Source organism: Triticum aestivum, chromosome 7A (assembly GCF_018294505.1).
Source record: "Triticum aestivum cultivar Chinese Spring chromosome 7A, IWGSC CS RefSeq v2.1, whole genome shotgun sequence".
Lineage (NCBI taxonomy): Eukaryota > Viridiplantae > Streptophyta > Magnoliopsida > Poales > Poaceae > Triticum > Triticum aestivum.
Window position 1 is genome coordinate 96,978,079 of NC_057812.1, and position 16,198 is coordinate 96,994,276.

The window sequence follows — 16,198 nt, forward strand, 5'->3', positions numbered from 1 at the left end:
TTGATTCATTTCCGTTCCGGTAAGGAGAAGGCTCCATTAGTCGCTGATGTCGTCGCCATGGATGAGGATGAGGACGACGATGGCGCTGCTGAAAAGTATGTCTATACTGGCGCCTCCTCAAGGTTTGAGCGTCATGAGTCGGTGCCTGAATTGCCGTCTCAACATATTATGGACAATCTTCCGGTAGTAAAGAAGTTTAGGAAGAGAGCGAGGAAAGGCAAAAAAGCTGTTTCTATGATCCAGCCGCCTCAGCAGCCTCGGCTTCAGGACCGTATAGATATCCCCGGTGCGGATAAATGGCATATCCCCGGTCAACCAATCCTACCTGCAACAGCGCTACGGGCCAGATTCGGCGATCTAAAGAGACTTCATGACGATGTGCTGCGGGTAGAGAAAGACCTCATCGCCTCGAAAGATCCAGGATACCCACTCTACGTGGTTAACATTCCGCGGCAAATGTCGTACGTCGACAGCTTCCCCGCGGATAAGTTCTTCCTCCGATTCGATTACATATTCGACATGTTTCACATGAAGAAGCTGGATTTTACGTTTGTCCGCCTTTATGCCTTGCACATGAACTACATCATCGGGGTTGAGCAGATATCTCATATCTGTGTCGCTGACCCGTACTACATGCACAAGGGCTTCTTGGGAGTCTGCGCAAATCACCGTGAATACGCGAGGGATTACATCGTCAATTTCATGCTCGCCAATAAGGACAAGGAGGCGATTCTCGTGCCTTATCATCCCGTGTAAGTCATCCGTGCTGCTATCCTTCCTTCGATTTCAATCATTCATTTGCACTGTGGAGGCTAATTAATTTGAGGACTTATTTTGCGCAGCGGCGGCCGCGCCGTCCTCATCATCCTCTACCCCCGATTCTCCCACGCTCTTTACTTGGACTCGTCGAAGAACATTCACAAAAAGGATTACACCCACATCAAGGATGTTCTCGACAGTGCTATGTTTTACTACCAAGCAAGGGGTGGAGAGGTCAGGGACAAGAAGAGAAGGGGCGGCAGGGTCGCCTTCGGCAATAAGACCGACTTCTGCTGCATCCAGCAACCGAACAATTCTCTTAGTGATGGATTCTATGTCCTACACCACATGCTGGAGTACAGACGGGATCACCAGAACCTTCGCATGTCACCTAGATCCGGCGATGCCCATATTCTGCAATGGGCAAAGGACATAGGAGATATCGAGGATCATCGACTTCGAGCTGAGTTCTATAACATCCAGCGCGAACTTGCCCAAATCATCATGAAGGAGGTCGTCGGAAAAACAGGGATGTTCTACGGGGAAGGACAAATGTCGCGGGAAGACGTGCGAACATGGATAGCCTCTCAGCGTCTCGACCTGAAGCCTTTCACTAGGCTCGGGGACTATCTCCCTGACTTGGATGGATGGAACGACATGTTGGAGTGATTGTCGATATATGACAATGTGTCCGTTTAGTCCATACTTTCTGTATGACAAAACTTTGAGTTATGCACGGTGAAACTTTATTTGTGATGTAATTAAACCGTCCTCCTCCTCGACTAGCGAAAATCACTCTAGTTAGGGCATTTTGGGGTACGATGAACTTTGTTATTTATGCTTATGATATGTTGTTTTTATTTTTGCCAAGTCTGTCTCTTTCTGTTGCTCAACTATATATGTTGCATATCATCGACTCATGTGATGATGCGGGTACATAGATCATAGATGGCGAAAAAGTGCTATGCCAGGAGTATATATACGACAAGTGGCCGGAGTGTCAGGCCCTTCCGGTTTCCGAGCGACAGGCAGTAGTTAGTTTAGAGGTTCACGCTAATGCGAAAGAGGGATACAAACTCATGTTCTCAAAGTGATAGCTCTTCTCGCGTATATCATTGTTTAGATGGATGACGATGTATTTGCATATCATTCGAGACTTGTATCGCTATTTTCAAGATGATGACGAGAGATCACTTTGTGTTGGATGATGATTATGATGATGACATGATTTGATGAGACTAATTGTATGTATATGCTATGATTACATTTGTATATGTATGATATGCTAAAGATTATTGTATAAAGCCTATTCAAATACAAAACAAATACAAAACAAATATGCAGGAAAAAAACTAATAAATAAATTAGTAGTAGCAAGGGGGGAAATTTAGCAGTAGCGCCGCATTGTCAGTAGCGCGTCCCAGCAAACAGCGCTGCAGATAATATCAGTAGCGCTCTTTCCCAAAGAGCGCTACAGCTATTCATGTATAGCAGTAGCGTGGGACAACCGGCGCTACTGCTATACGTTAGCTGTAGCACCTTATTAGTGGCGCCGGTGCCCGCGCTACCGAGAGGCCCAAAACCCTCGCTGTTGGTAGGCTTTTCCCTAATAGTGTCCTGGATTTTGAAATGTGTTGTAAACATATTTTGAAATGTCTTAAAATTCCGACAAAATGATTCTCGCATACATCTCGACATTCTACTTGTATACAAACTCGTTTCGTGGAGAACCGGTAACCTTTGTGTCACATGCAAAAAAGACAAATTTAGTGTTAAAAAAGGCTTTTCATGAGACATTTTTTTGTCTTTTTTACATGGGGTGTATAAAATATTATCTTTTTCACGAAACTTTGCATGTGCACATGCAATGTTGAGATGTGCGTGTCAAATTTGTGTTTTATTTTATTTTTTGACATTTTGAAATATATTTTTCGATGGCAGGAGCATATGCTACCATGTACCAAAGTGTATTTCCGGTTGTAGATTAACCTAAAGCATGAGTTGAGGGTTGAAATGTGCACTTCTCTCCTTATTTTTTTTAGTAGATTAACCTAAAGCATGAGTTGAGGGTTGAAATGTGCACTTCTCTCCTTATTTTTTTTAGTAGTTTGGATTGTTTGCCACATGTGTCACATGGTTCTCTTCTTGTTTTTCATAGTAGTATTTTAGCATTCTTGGTTTCAACTAGTAGTTTGTCCCCGCAAAAAAAACTAGTGATAGTTTGGCTATTTCTCATAAACAAACGTACAAATGCGAATCAACCTGTGGTTGAGTTGGTTAGGTGGACAGTGGTATTCTCAACCCATCAGGGTTCAAATCTAGTGCTCGCATTATTTCTGGATTTATTTCAGAATTTCCGGCGATACGCTTTCAGTGGGAGGAGACGTTCCCGTCGACGACGAGGCGCCTACGTGACTTCGTAAATCTCAAGATGATATGCCAGCTCAGTCTCTCGGAGGTGCTCATAGGGGTAGGATGTGCATGTGTGCGTTCATAGGGGTGAGTGTATGCGCGTGTATATGAGCGCTTGTGTCTGTACTGATGCTCAAAAAAAAACGTACAAATGAGTAGTCTGTATAATTCCATCCTATGTATTCCTCCTCTCCACTGTCTGCATGCAAGTCCGTTGGCAATAATAGCATTGACGACGATCAGCTCTCCATCTCAACGACAATCTTGCCAGTGGCATGGCCATCGATACTGCTCTGCCGCGCCTTGCCTGCGTCACTCAACGGGAACCTCGAGTCGATCACCGTCTTCAGCTTGCCTTCCTCGAGCAACCCGACCAAGAACTCCAGGTCTGCCTTGTTGAGGGACAGGAGAAGCTGGGGCACGAGGCGCTTCTTGGAGAATGTCACCCTGTGCAGCACATATGTGAGGATGGCTGACAAGTTCGGGGTGACATCTATCACTCTCCCGGCGTCACTCAGCAACAGCTGGAAAGACGACCAGCTGACACCGACGGTGCAGTGAACCACGCCGTCGTACTTCCGGCCGGAGGGGCTCTGCAGGGTCGCTCCCTCTGGGGTCCTGTAGTCCATCACCTCGTCCGCGCCCAAGCTCTTCACAAGATCCATGTTGCGGGCGCCGCAGGTGGCGGTGACATGAAGGTTCGCCAGCTTCGCAAGCTGCACCGCGTACAGGCCTACACCACCGGAGGCAGCGGTGATCAACACATTCAGAGGCTTGCCGGTGCCGTCAAACTTGGCCCCAATGGACCTCAGTGCCTGGAGCGCAGTGCCTGCAGCAATGGGAAGGCCAGCACCCTCAGCTGCAGAAACCTTAGCTGGCCTTTTGACAGTCAGGTTTGCGGGTGCTACCGCGTACTCTGCAAGTCCACCTCCATTCTGTAATAGCGAAAACATTGTCACATTAATGAGCTTACGGCGATATTTTTTTAAATGAGAAGGATTGTTCTTAAACCTTCTTCTTTCTAAGCGTGAAGATGAAAAACATGGAAAGACGTTGTCATGAGTGAAGTTCACTTACAAGAGAGTTCAACTTGGCGACAACTTGATCACCCGCTGTGAGACCATTCACTCCAGGACCAACATCAACAATTACTCCTGCGACATCAGTCACTGCAGGAAAAGGAGCAGTAGAGATGCAGCTATTACCACATTGTTCGATGAACCGAGTAACATGCGTGCGCACACACATGTGTCATCTTTATCACAACGAAACGGTAAGAAACACTCTAGATAGTTGTTAAAGTGAAGAACCAAATAACATAGTAAGGCCCTGCTTGAAACGCGGGATATGGAAAATACAGGAATAGGAAAGAAAATCACGTGCAAAAGATAAGAATTGAAAACATAGGAAAAACTGCACGTATGCTATTTGGAATGGAGGAATTGGGACATCACAGGAATCCTAATAGCACAGTCAAACACAGCCTTAAGCCCGACCTGTCACTGAATCTTGCCCACAACTACCATGTACGTGTAACCCCGCAAAAAAAAACTACCATGTACGTGTAGCCAAAGAACATCCTGCAATCACCCTTTCTCCACCACACGTTCTTTCTTACCCCAACCTCATCTTCTCCATGCACGGTTCCTTCTTTTCTCTCTCTGCTAGCTTTTCGTTCGGAGGCAGCAGAGGATTCACGGTTGCAGCTTGTAGTTTCAACAGGACCTCATTCTTCTTTGCTGAAGGGACGGGGACTTCTACATGCTGCAGCTTAGAGAGATTTCAGAATCACATGGTTATAAGTTTTACTGGTTTATCTTCATGAAAGAAAGAAATCTTGATGTTTACTGTTTTTCTTTCTTTTCAAAAAACAAATTCCTTTGACTTGTTTGTTAAGCGGCAAAAGTGTCAAGATGTCAGGCAAATCTCTCTACGCTAAAATAGGGTTCTTGTGAAAAGAATCTCTATCAACCGATTGACTCACAATCAGTGCTCACACAACTGACTTGCTACGATAAAGGATTTCCCCCCCGCTTTATATATAAAGCACCACAACCAGCATACAACGGGCCATACAACAAAGCAAAAGAAAAAGAGTAGAACGGTAAAGATACAAGACACCGGAAGGACCACTAAGTCGGCAAACCCGATCCTGACTACGACACGACTAGGACAGGGCGGAACCCGCGGTCGGAGGAGGCCACGCATCCTTAACTCCGCCGAGGCCAACCAACGTCGAACCACAAGCCGTCTCTACCTCCGAAGAAGGCCTCTGCCCCCTCACCCCGGACCGTAGGGCGCAATACCGTCGGCGGGTAAAGCCGCTCACCCGAGCGGAAGGCCGGGCCAACAGGATGCCGGGGAGAGAACTGCAATCACGGCCACCTCACCTCGCACCGCCACAACCCATACTTCGTCACCGCCGCAACCCGAATCAGCGTTGACCGAAAGCAGCCAAGCAGGAACACCACTGGGGAAGACAACCCTCCACCTGCGAAGCCTCGACCACCCATCCGCCGACCAAAGGTGGCGCCTTCAAGAAGGACAACGACGCCAGAGCGCCATCACCACCCAACCGGAGAGTTTGGGCTTTCGCCCAGGTCGCGGAGGAAGAGGGTGGAGGACAGACCTCGATGCCGCCCCAACAGGAGACGCCGGAGCGCCGGCGGCACCGTGGACGCAGCCGCGGACCAAGGGTTTCCCCTGGTCCAAACCCACCAACCCTCCATCCCCAACCAGCCACGAGCACCAGGCACACGGATGCCCGCCTCGCAGACCGGCGAGGCAAGAAGAAGTGCAGGGGAGGAGGTCGTCGCCATCAGATCCGCTCCAAGGGGCCAACGGGGAGACCCCGGAGCCAGCTCCGTGCCCGCCGCCAGCCCGCCGCCCACGCAGCCAGACATGGCGGCCTTCCGCATCAGCCCCGGCCACCCACCGTAGGGGAGCCGGTGCGCCACTCGGCAGCGGCAGCCGCCACAGATCCGGCGCGGCACGAGCAGGAGCCCCCGCCCGCACCCGCGCAAGCACCGCCACCATAGGGCCCTCCGCACAGCCGCCAAGCGTCAGTCCCGCCGCCCCCCGCTCGCCGTCGCGCCCTCTGCCAGCGCTGCGCCACTACCTGTCCTCGCCGGCCCGTGCCAGCCCTCAACAAAGCAGGGGAAGAAACTCCCCGCCGCCGCCGAAGCAAAAGGGCGCCGCCCCTCCGCGCGGGCCTGCGGCGGCGAGGGGAGGGAGGGTGGGAGGGGCCGGAGGTTGGCGGCTAGGGTTTCCCCTCCGCATCGCTCGCGGGAGCGACCGGAACTGACTTGCTCATCTCAATATTTGGATTTAGAGGTGCTGACTTAGGCGTCAGAAGTTGAGGCCATAAGAACCGTCTCCAATGCTTTTCCAAGCATCTAACTCAGGCATGATCCCTCTTATCTTCTCTTTTCACGTGAGAAGTAAGAGTATAAAATAGTTCTTAGCCGTTGATCTCATTAATTAATGGATTGATTAATTTTTATCTTCTTACCTCACATGTAAAAAAAGAAAGTAAGAGGGACCATGTTAAAATTTGTTAAGTTTTAAATAATAAATTTCTGACTGGCTCACAAATCAGCACTCACCGAATATTTTGAGGATCCAGGAGTTCATGATCACAATACAAAAACTACTACTCTCTACGTCGAAAAATAAATATCTTAACTTTGTTAGTACAAAGTTGTATTAAACTTAAAATACTTATTTTAGACTAAAGGGTATTATTCAGTGCTTTTTCCGAGCACCCAACACCAGGTATGCGCAACCTATTTAACTAATTTCACTGTAACATCTTAACTAGTCCTAAAGCCGAGGATGCAAGAGAAAGAGAGAATATATCTGAGTTAATTACATACAAGTATCATAATTGGGACAGTGCTAGTGGAGTGGTACCACTTTCCGTAATTTTTGCAAGTCAGTTTCAAGCCTAAGGCGCGCGGCTACAAATCGATCTAAATTGCATGTAAACACCTATTGACAGTGAAACTGGCCGGTGGGGCCTGTCTGCCAGGGGCCCATGTGGCATGTCATTTTGCAGGAAACCCCCTTGCTTTATACTCAATCACACAAATGTCCCTCATGTGCCGAAAAAGACAAAAACAACACGGCCATGCCAGGATTCAAACTCGAGACAAACCAAATGAAACGCGCGAGCTAACAAGTAAGCCAACAGGCATGATTGCAAAATGGAAGCCAACGTATACTAAAATAATAGAAGCCTGTATTTAGATATAGGCATGTGGCTATTAGCATAAACCAACAAGCTAGACAAGCTAGACTTGTACCGTCGACCTTTCAAAGTCAACATTTTGGTGTTCAGATCAATCTTTCTGTCCACATGATTAATCTTTGACAAAGTGCTGCTCTTCCGTTCTGTTACATATTATAAGAATACAGTGCAATTTTCAATACTAACATGGCATTGTTCTTCTTTTGATTGCTAATATGTCGTCCATACCACCATGGAGGCCTCGGCGTTCTCAACACGGTCAAATTCGCGCGCGCCCTTCATCTACGTTGGTTATGGTTTAAATGGATGGAGCCGTCCAAGATGCGGTTTGACATGAACAACCCTTGCGATGAAGAGGACCGTGATTTCTTTTATGCCTCCACTACTATCACTGTTGGGAACGGGTCCAAGAACTCTTTTTGGGAGGCGCCTTCGGTGCATGGCAGGAAGCCTAATGATGTTGCGCCTCTCATCCACGAGGCTTCCACAAGAAAAAACTGGAAAGTAAGAGACGCTCTCAAGGAAGGATTCTGGATCAACAAAATCAAGATGACTGCCAACTTTTCTAAGACACGCATTTGTCAATTTGTTGAACTTTGGCTTCTAATCTCATATTTCCCTCTTGAGGAGCAAGCAGAGGATGAGATTACTTGGAAGCACGCCAGGAATGGTCAATACTCGTCCGCAACGGCTTACTCCGTGCAATTTCTAGGAAAGGTCCACTCTCCTATGGATCACACGGTTTGGAAGGCCTCAACACCACCCAAGGTGAAATTCTTCGCTTGGCTCGCCATAAGATCAAATCTGGACAGCCGATAAGTTGGCCCGTCATGGATGGCCAAATTGTCATCTCTGCCCCCTACGCAAAAGAGAACAAGAATATGGGCTTCACCTTTTCGTCAAATGTCGATTCACCCAGCGACTATGGAATTTGGTCAATGAGTGGCTACATTTAGAAGATCTGACACAACTACTTGGCACCTCGAGGACTCCATAAAGAAATAGTGGGCAAATGGATCAAGCAAGAGCACCCCTGACCGGAAAGTCATGGCCTCCCTCACCATGCTAATGGGATGGACCATTTGAAACGAACGGAATGCACGGGTCTTTCGACAAAAGAGTATGCCTCCAACAATTTTGCTCAACAACATCAAGAGTGAAGCCATCTTTTGGGTAACCGCCGGGCGAAGAAATTGGGCAACATCATACCGGGAGAGTAACACTTTTTTTTTGTTTTTCAGTTACCAGGTGTAATTCAAACTCTATTCTCCCTTAATAAATATATGAGGCAAAACTTTTGCCTTGGTTTAAAAAAAAGAATTCTCCACCAAGGGAGAGGCCTAGGAAACAACTAACATAGACTCTACTAGGAGTACTAGCTAATCAAATAGGCAGTGAATCAGCCATATCATCCTTAGCACCAACCTCGATTGCCAACCAGAATACAAAGCAAACTCACAAGCTTCCTTAGCACCAACCTCGATCGCCGACCAGAATACAAAGCAAACTCACAAGCTTCGGCCCTCTTCCCCCGCTATCCCAAATAAAATGAACACGTACAGAACTGCGGATCCGGTAACTCTTAATTACCTTGAGGCTGGCGGCGCCTCCGCCGCAGGCGTCATAAAGCACGGCCCGCATCTTCGCCGGCGTCGTCGTTGGGGTGGTCATGGACAAAGAAGATGGCCAAGAAGCATCGTGAGGGCTGTTTGTGTGTGCTTTAGCTGATACGGTGGGTTGTTGGTCGGCTCTCTATATGAATTTTGATTTTGCTAACCACATGTCCCGTGCAGTAGTTGGTTGGCTCTCTAGTTCTTATAATGGGGTGCACGTACGGCCTGTGTGTAGATTCCTCGCGTCCGCGTGTGTGTATATAGATCTATATATACACACGCGGACTCGAGGAAGTCTGGGTCTTAACTTTGGGAAATGTTTTACGTTGGCGCGCCGGTCAAACGCTGGGCTGGTCGCACCGCTCGATCGCTCGCGCAGCCCTCGCTGCTAGGCTACTTGCGCGCCACGTGACCGCTCAACCTTATCCTTTTCCATTGTTGTTGACCGCTCAACCTCTCTCCTTTCGCGAGACGCTTCTCTTCCACGGATATGGTTAAAAAGTCTGAACGTTTGACTACAAAGCATTAAACAATTTATTATGTGATCAGTTTACCAATTTCAGGAACAGGTGACGCAAAGGAAATGATTGCACGCGTACTGTCCTCTGTCCTTGCCGGATCAGGAGAAGGTCGTACGTATCACGATGCTCTGGGTATGGTGGGATACTAGGAGCAAATGCAACGCTGGGGAACCAAGGAGAAATGCTACTTCGGTTGTTGAAACTTGAAAGGGTGAGATCTAATGTTGAGTATTTCAAACTGTTTTTTGGGAGGGGCAATCAGCGAAAGAACAGTACTGAAAAATGGCAACCTCCCAGCCATGGTCCATGGAGCTCTCAAGATTAATGTGGATGGAAGTATGAACCAGGAGAATGGGCACGGAGGATGGGGATTTGTCATCCGAGATGATCAAGGGGATCCAGTGAGATCTGCTGCTGGGTACATGAATGCAGTGCTTGATCCTCTCACTGCCGAAGCAACAGCGTGTCTCAAAAGCCTTCAAGCTGCGCAGGATTGGGGAATTGCAAAAGTTGAGGTGGAGACTGAGTCCATCATGTTGGTCCAAGCTCTGAACTCCAGTGAACATGATCCAGCGGCTAATGGGGTACTTTTTAGGGAGACCAAATCTTTTGCTAGTCTAAACTTTAAAAGTGAATTCGGGTTTTTACCCCCTATATTAGCATTTTTTACACTAATTATCCTATTTAGCGAGGTTTCATCCGTTTTACCCCATTTAGCTTATGCCACGATTTACCCTGTTTAACATTTTGCGAGTGTTTTGAACGGCAGTGGTCCCAATTGTCAGGTGCAGCTACATCGACGGTTTTTGCCCGCATAGTTTCCTTTCTGCTGAACCGGTCCTCGCAGCTTCTCTCGACCGGGCCGGCCCGATGGAGGTCGCTTGCGTCGCATCCAACGCATAACGCCTGAGTCGGCTGCATGCCACACTCACCCCCAATTGATTGCGTCGCCCGTCTAGGCTTCTAACTGCACGAACCTAGGATTAGGGATTGCGAGGCAGCGGTGGCGGCAACGGCACCGGCGGCGCGATTTCATATCTCCTCGAACAGCTTTGTATGACCGCAACATCAAGGCAAAAAATGACCCAGTGGAATCCGACTCCATCAAGCTCGCCGATGTCGGTGTGGGCGCATCCATGTACGTGACCCCATTAGGTTGTGCTCAATTGCTCTCCTACTTTAGCGACATAGTAGGGACCTCATCAGGCTGTGCTCAGTTGATGGCGGGTCTACGGCGACCGCTAGTCCAACAAATCAGTGAGGTTGGTGAACAAACAAGCCCTCTCAGTCGTACCCCATTTCACATGATTTTGACCATGTCTATCATAGCAATTTGTGTCTCTCAAATTTTCCTGACTCATGCATTGGTTGGTGAGGCGTTTGATTCGGACAGAATTAAGATGCTTATTAAAAGATTATACATGTCACCCTTGGTACATTAATTTAAAGTTTTGTCAACATTTTGAATATTGTCGAAATTCTTTTACTTCTTGGTTCGCGGCAGAATTGTGCGTGTGATTCAAAGGAGGGCCAGCGATGTGTGCCACGAATATTGAAGGCCAGAGTGGTGCGGCCCGACTTACACGTTGTGCGCTGAACGTGAGCGACCTGCACTAGTGTGATCATATTGGGCCAGCCCGATGAGGAGAAGCCGCGAGGACCGGTTGTCAGCCAGATCTCAAGGACAATAAAGGTAATTTTGGGTAGTACAGATAGGGGTTAGTATAATTTAAAATGATCAAAATAATCGACGAATTTGGCAAACTCCATCATGTATGGCACCTGCTCAACTACTTGCAGGACTTATGCAGCATTGGTGCTCGCCGGATGCTAACCGGCCTTCCTCGTGGAGCGTCCCCTAACAGCAATGATCTGGATGAGTATGGCATGGTTGTCTACTACAATAAACTGCTGAACTACAGCTTGGCCCAAGATAGGAAGCCACTGCCGGAGGCGTCCATCGTGTGTGTAAACAAAATTTTTGTTATGCTCAAGCTGTTCAGGCATCGAGAAGCTCATGGCAAGCTCTCTCGGATGTCGACTTTCTACATGAGTTTGTTTGGTTCATAGCCGTATCTGAAATTACAAGTGTCAAGTACTACTAAAAACTGGTTGGGTGATGATTTCAGGGCTGAAGTATGGGACCAAGGCTTGCTGCAGATACGGTGACGGAGTTTCAGGGCTGAAATGTGGGGCCAATCTCGAATGGATGTTCTGAAAAGATCACACTCCAAGACAGTAATGGATGTTCTGTAGATACAGTACCACCGAGATTGTGAACAGCAACCTTGCAAGTGCGACAGCCTGCGGCAACCACAAGAATTAGTGGGCTAGGACAGAATCCATGTCATTGCCACCGAGGCATCTGCAGTGATGAGTGACTCCTACTCATCGCATTTCAACCTTTTCAAACTTTGCCAGTCGTAGCACATAGGCTGATTACAACAAGTTTAGTCAGGCACAGCGTCGATCAAACCAAATTATCAACCCTGTCAATGAATCCTCGTAAGCAACACACACAACAATATGGAATATGACCTTGAAGTAAGTTCAGGTCGAATTTTGTTTAGTTTTGCTTGTAATGGAACACCTGACGTGCCCTTGTTTGGTCGAATGGATGGTACTGAAAAGATCAAAGTCAAAATGTACAAAAAAAAACTATTGCAATCTCTGCAGCTAGTGTCTGACGCGCAAGAGCAATCTGAAAGCAGCAAGCACGGCCAGCAAAACTCCAGCCCAGAAATCAGTCCTAGGTCGAGATCACTCACCAAATGTAAACATCCAATCAAAGAAAATACTATGGGCAATCAACGTGAACTCCGAAATTAAAATGAATTGCATCACCTCCATTGCAATTTTCGAGCCGGTAATCAACATCACCAGACTGACAGGACGGAACAAATCCTAATAACAACTCGAAGCACGACTAGACTAGACTAACAGAGCAGAACAAATCCCTCGGCGGGGTCAACCGAGAAGGAAAACCGGCGGCAGGCGTGACGCGGAGGCAGAGAGGCCTAGGCGCGCTCCCCACGGATGCGGCGGGCGAGCTGGATGTCCTTGGGCATGATGGTGACGCGCTTGGCGTGGATGGCGCAGAGGTTGGTGTCCTCGAACAGGCCCACCAGGTACGCCTCGGAGGCCTCCTGGAGCGCCGACACGGCGGAGCTCTGGAACCGGAGGTCCGTCTTGAAGTCCTGCGCGATCTCCCGCACCAGGCGCTGGAAGGGGAGCTTGCGGATGAGCAGCTCCGTGCTCTTCTGGTACTTGCGGATCTCGCGCAGCGCGACGGTGCCCGGGCGGAACCGGTGCGGCTTCTTCACGCCGCCAGTGGCCGGCGCCGACTTGCGCGCCGCCTTGGTGGCCAGCTGCTTCCGCGGCGCCTTGCCGCCCGTCGACTTGCGCGCCGTCTGCTTCGTGCGGGCCATCGGTGCCGCGCGTGGGTCGCCGGGGGACTGCGGTGGCGGATTCTTGGGAGGGTGGGAGAGGGGCGGCGGTGTGGCTGGCTGAGTTGTGAGGGTTCGTGGGGAACGGCGGGGAGTTTAAGTAGCAGGGGTGGGAATTTGGGGATGGCGCGCGCGGGTGGGAGATTTGGAGCGGAAATTTTTGGGTTTGGGAGGGATGAAGGCGCTACGAAGGGAGGGTCGCGCGGGGCTGGGTGAGACGTTGGATCAGGGGTGGATGGACGGTGCAGATGCGATTGTGCGGGTTGGCCACGGATCGTGATCCGTGGCAGTACTAGCATTTTGGCTTCCCTAGCACTGTATGTTGCTGATTCGCAACTGAATTTCACTCATGTTTTGTACCATCTTGTATGTGCCCCGATGAAGAAAACCACTTACTGAAAATCGCTTGTGTAGGAGTTGTTATTACAAAATTGATCAATGGAGTGCTAATGATTGTTGGTGCATTATTGTTTTTAGCATTTAATCTTAGGCATCTCCAACGCGGACCCTCAAACCTCCTGCGCCCATCCGGACCGAGCGGTCCCGTATTTGTCCGCGGACTAGTCTAGGTGTCCGTTTTCCCGTCACGTGGGGCTCTGACACCCTCGGTCCCCAACCCCCCAAAACTGAGGCGGAGCCCGTGCATTTGGAGCTGGCCGCATTGTTTCCGCGGCAAAACTGTAACGCCCGAGTAGTTAAGCTACAGTAACTACACATGAATGGTGCCTTGTGATCATCATTAATTTTGTAAACTTCATCCTGATCCAAACCGAACTCGAATTCATATTCAAATGCAAGTCAAATTATTAAATTTTCAAATAATAAAAGAAAAATGTAGGCTGGGTTGAGAATATTCCCTAACTATTTCTCATAAATTACCCAACACTTTATGAATTAATAAAATGACCCTAACCTTTTAAAACAGATTTAACAATGATTAAATTTATAGTTTCAATTTAGATAAATATCCAACCTTTTCAAAATAAGTTGTAACTTTGTGTACTGCTTTAGAATGTTGCCTAGTAATTTTGTGCTAAGTGGCACATTTGACAAAGTTTGTTTGGTAGCTAAAATAAATAGAAAACCATAGAAGAAAATGCAAAAGAAAAATTAGAAAGAGGAAGAGAGCCCCCTTTTCCTCACTGGGCCTTGGCCCAGCTGGCCGAAACCAGTCCAGCGGCCCACCTGATACCCCTGCATAACCCCCCACGCACCAACCCTAGCCCGATCCACAACCACCCCCACTCTCCCTCATTCCTTCTCGCGCCGTCACCCACGAAGCACACACACACACGCATACACACGGGGGAGGGGCGCCCCTGTTCGCTCCCCTCCTCTCGGAGCGCCCGCGCCCGAGGACAGTCGCTGCCCGCCGACGCCGAGCGCCGCCCTCTGGCCTCCTCCTCGCAGCTTTCTTCCTCTCGCGCCTCCACGACCTCCTCCTCGCCGGAAACGCCGCGAGCCCGGAGCCGCTCGACCCCGATGCCGCCACCTTCCCCGAACGACGCCGCCCCGTGTTGGACTCCCTCCTCCTGCCGGCGCACGCCGCCACCAACTCAGGCCACCCCGAGCCTCCGAAGCACACTGCCTTGTCCCCCACACCCGCGGTGAGCCCCGATCTCCTCCTCTGTCGCACGCCCGAACCCGCTCTTCCCAACGCCGCGCCCGTGGTTGCCGCGGACCGCGCGCCCCGTGCCCGCGCGCCCACAGTCGCGCCGGCCCCGGACGTTCCCTGCTGTGCTGCTGCTGCCGTCGAACTCCACCTGGTCATGCCCTCCTGCACCGCTGCCGCCCACCGCCTGCCTACAGAGCCGCCCGCTCCCGTGCCCTCGCCGCTCCTGCCGCGAGCCCACGAGCCGCCCCCCTGCTCCGCCTCCGCCGCCCGCGCTGGCGCCAGGCTGCGCCCACCCCGCGGCCGCTCTCCCCGCCGCTCGCCGCACACCCGCGCGCCCTCCCGCGACCGGCCTCGGCCTCGGCTCGCCGCTGCAGGGCGCAGCTCTAGCCGATCGGCCTCTCCGCGGCCGCGCCCGGGGTCAGCCTCCGACCGGGCAGCCCCATGCCCGCGCCCAGCCCCCTGGTTAAAAAAAACAATAACTAAAATTAAAGAAATAACATTAATTAATTAATTAAGGGATTAAGGGATTAATTAACCTAATTAATGTATCTTAATTAGCTGGTTAACATGTGACTAGCTTGATGTGTCAATGACAGCAGGGCCCCACCATTAATTAGACTGACTTAAACGGTTTATTAAAACACATATGGCATTAACATGCGGGACCCGCACGCACTATTCACTTTGTTGACCAGTCTTCGTTGACTGGGTCAACTAGGCCATCCGACCCCACCTGTCAGCCCCTGGTGCACCGCTGGGTGCACTGCACCTGGTGCACCCAGCCCTTTTTCGAATTAGTTAATAAAAGCAATTTTAGAATATGTTTAAAACTTTGAAAAATCATAGAAATTAAACCGTAGCTCAGATGGAAAAATTTTGAACATGAAAGTTGCTCAGAATGACGAGACAAATCCGGATACGCAACCCATTCGTCCGCCACACATCCCTAGCATAGCGAACACGCAACTTCCCCCCCTCCGGTTTGTCCGTCCGAAAAACAGGAAACACCGGGAATCCTTTCCCGAATGTCTCCCCCCTTTCCCGGTATCACCTAGTACTGCGTTAGGGCACACCTAACACCGCGTATTGCTATGTTATGCCTTGTGTTGCTTTGATTGCTTTGTTATTTATTGTGTTCCCCCTCCGTTACTTCTTTCCGGTAGACCCCGAGACTGCTGGCGACCCCCAGTTCGACTACGGTGTTGACGACCCCTCTCTCTTGCCAGAGCAACCAGGCAAGCCCCCCCTTTGATCACCAGATATCGCCTACTCTTCTCTATACTGCTTGCATTAGATTAGTGTAGCATGTTATTGCTTTCAGTTAATCCTATACTGCTGCATAGCCTGTCCTTGCTACTACTGTTGTTACCTTTACCTGCTATCCTACCGCTTAGTATAGGATGCTAGTGTTCCATTAGTGGCCCTACACTCTTGTCCATCTGCCATGCTATACTACTGGGCCGTGATCACTTCGGGTGGTGATCACGGGCATATACTATATACTTACACTGTTACATTACCGGTGATACTGTTTGGAGATGGGGGCTGAAGGGGCAGGTGGCTCCATCCAGGTAGTGGTGGGC

The 16,198-nt window shown here is 49.7% G+C and overlaps 2 protein-coding genes across 2 annotated transcripts; both read right to left on the reverse strand.

Moving 5' to 3' along the window:
- Positions 1-3,203: 3,203 nt before the first annotated feature.
- Positions 3,204-9,194, reverse strand: LOC123150944 (chloroplast envelope quinone oxidoreductase homolog). Its single transcript, XM_044570742.1, has 4 exons — positions 9,011-9,194; positions 4,814-4,935; positions 4,249-4,369; positions 3,204-4,106 (listed from the first exon to the last, which is right to left on the reverse strand). The coding sequence occupies exons 1-4, from the start codon at positions 9,089-9,091 to the stop codon at positions 3,411-3,413; spliced, it is 1,020 nt and encodes a 339-aa protein (XP_044426677.1). The 5' UTR covers positions 9,092-9,194; the 3' UTR covers positions 3,204-3,410.
- Positions 9,195-12,379: 3,185 nt separating this feature from the next.
- LOC123149864 (histone H3.2) lies at positions 12,380-13,081 on the reverse strand. The gene has a single exon (XM_044569631.1). The coding sequence runs from the start codon at positions 12,980-12,982 to the stop codon at positions 12,572-12,574; it is 411 nt and encodes a 136-aa protein (XP_044425566.1). The 5' UTR covers positions 12,983-13,081; the 3' UTR covers positions 12,380-12,571.
- Between the last annotated feature and the right edge of the window lie 3,117 nt (positions 13,082-16,198).

Excerpts from the sequence above, each read along its gene's own strand:
- LOC123150944 (XM_044570742.1), bottom strand. The coding sequence starts at position 9,091 with ATGACCACCCCAACGACGACGCCGGCGAAGATGCGGGCCGTGCTTTAT. Across the intron at positions 4,936-9,010 it reads GAGGCGCCGCCAGCCTCAAG|CATGTAGAAGTCCCCGTCCC; the intron begins GTAATTAAGAGT and ends TCTAAGCTGCAG. Across the intron at positions 4,107-4,248 it reads TCGCCAAGTTGAACTCTCTT|AATGGAGGTGGACTTGCAGA; the intron begins GTAAGTGAACTT and ends TCGCTATTACAG.
- LOC123149864 (XM_044569631.1), bottom strand. The coding sequence starts at position 12,982 with ATGGCCCGCACGAAGCAGACGGCGCGCAAGTCGACGGGCGGCAAGGCG.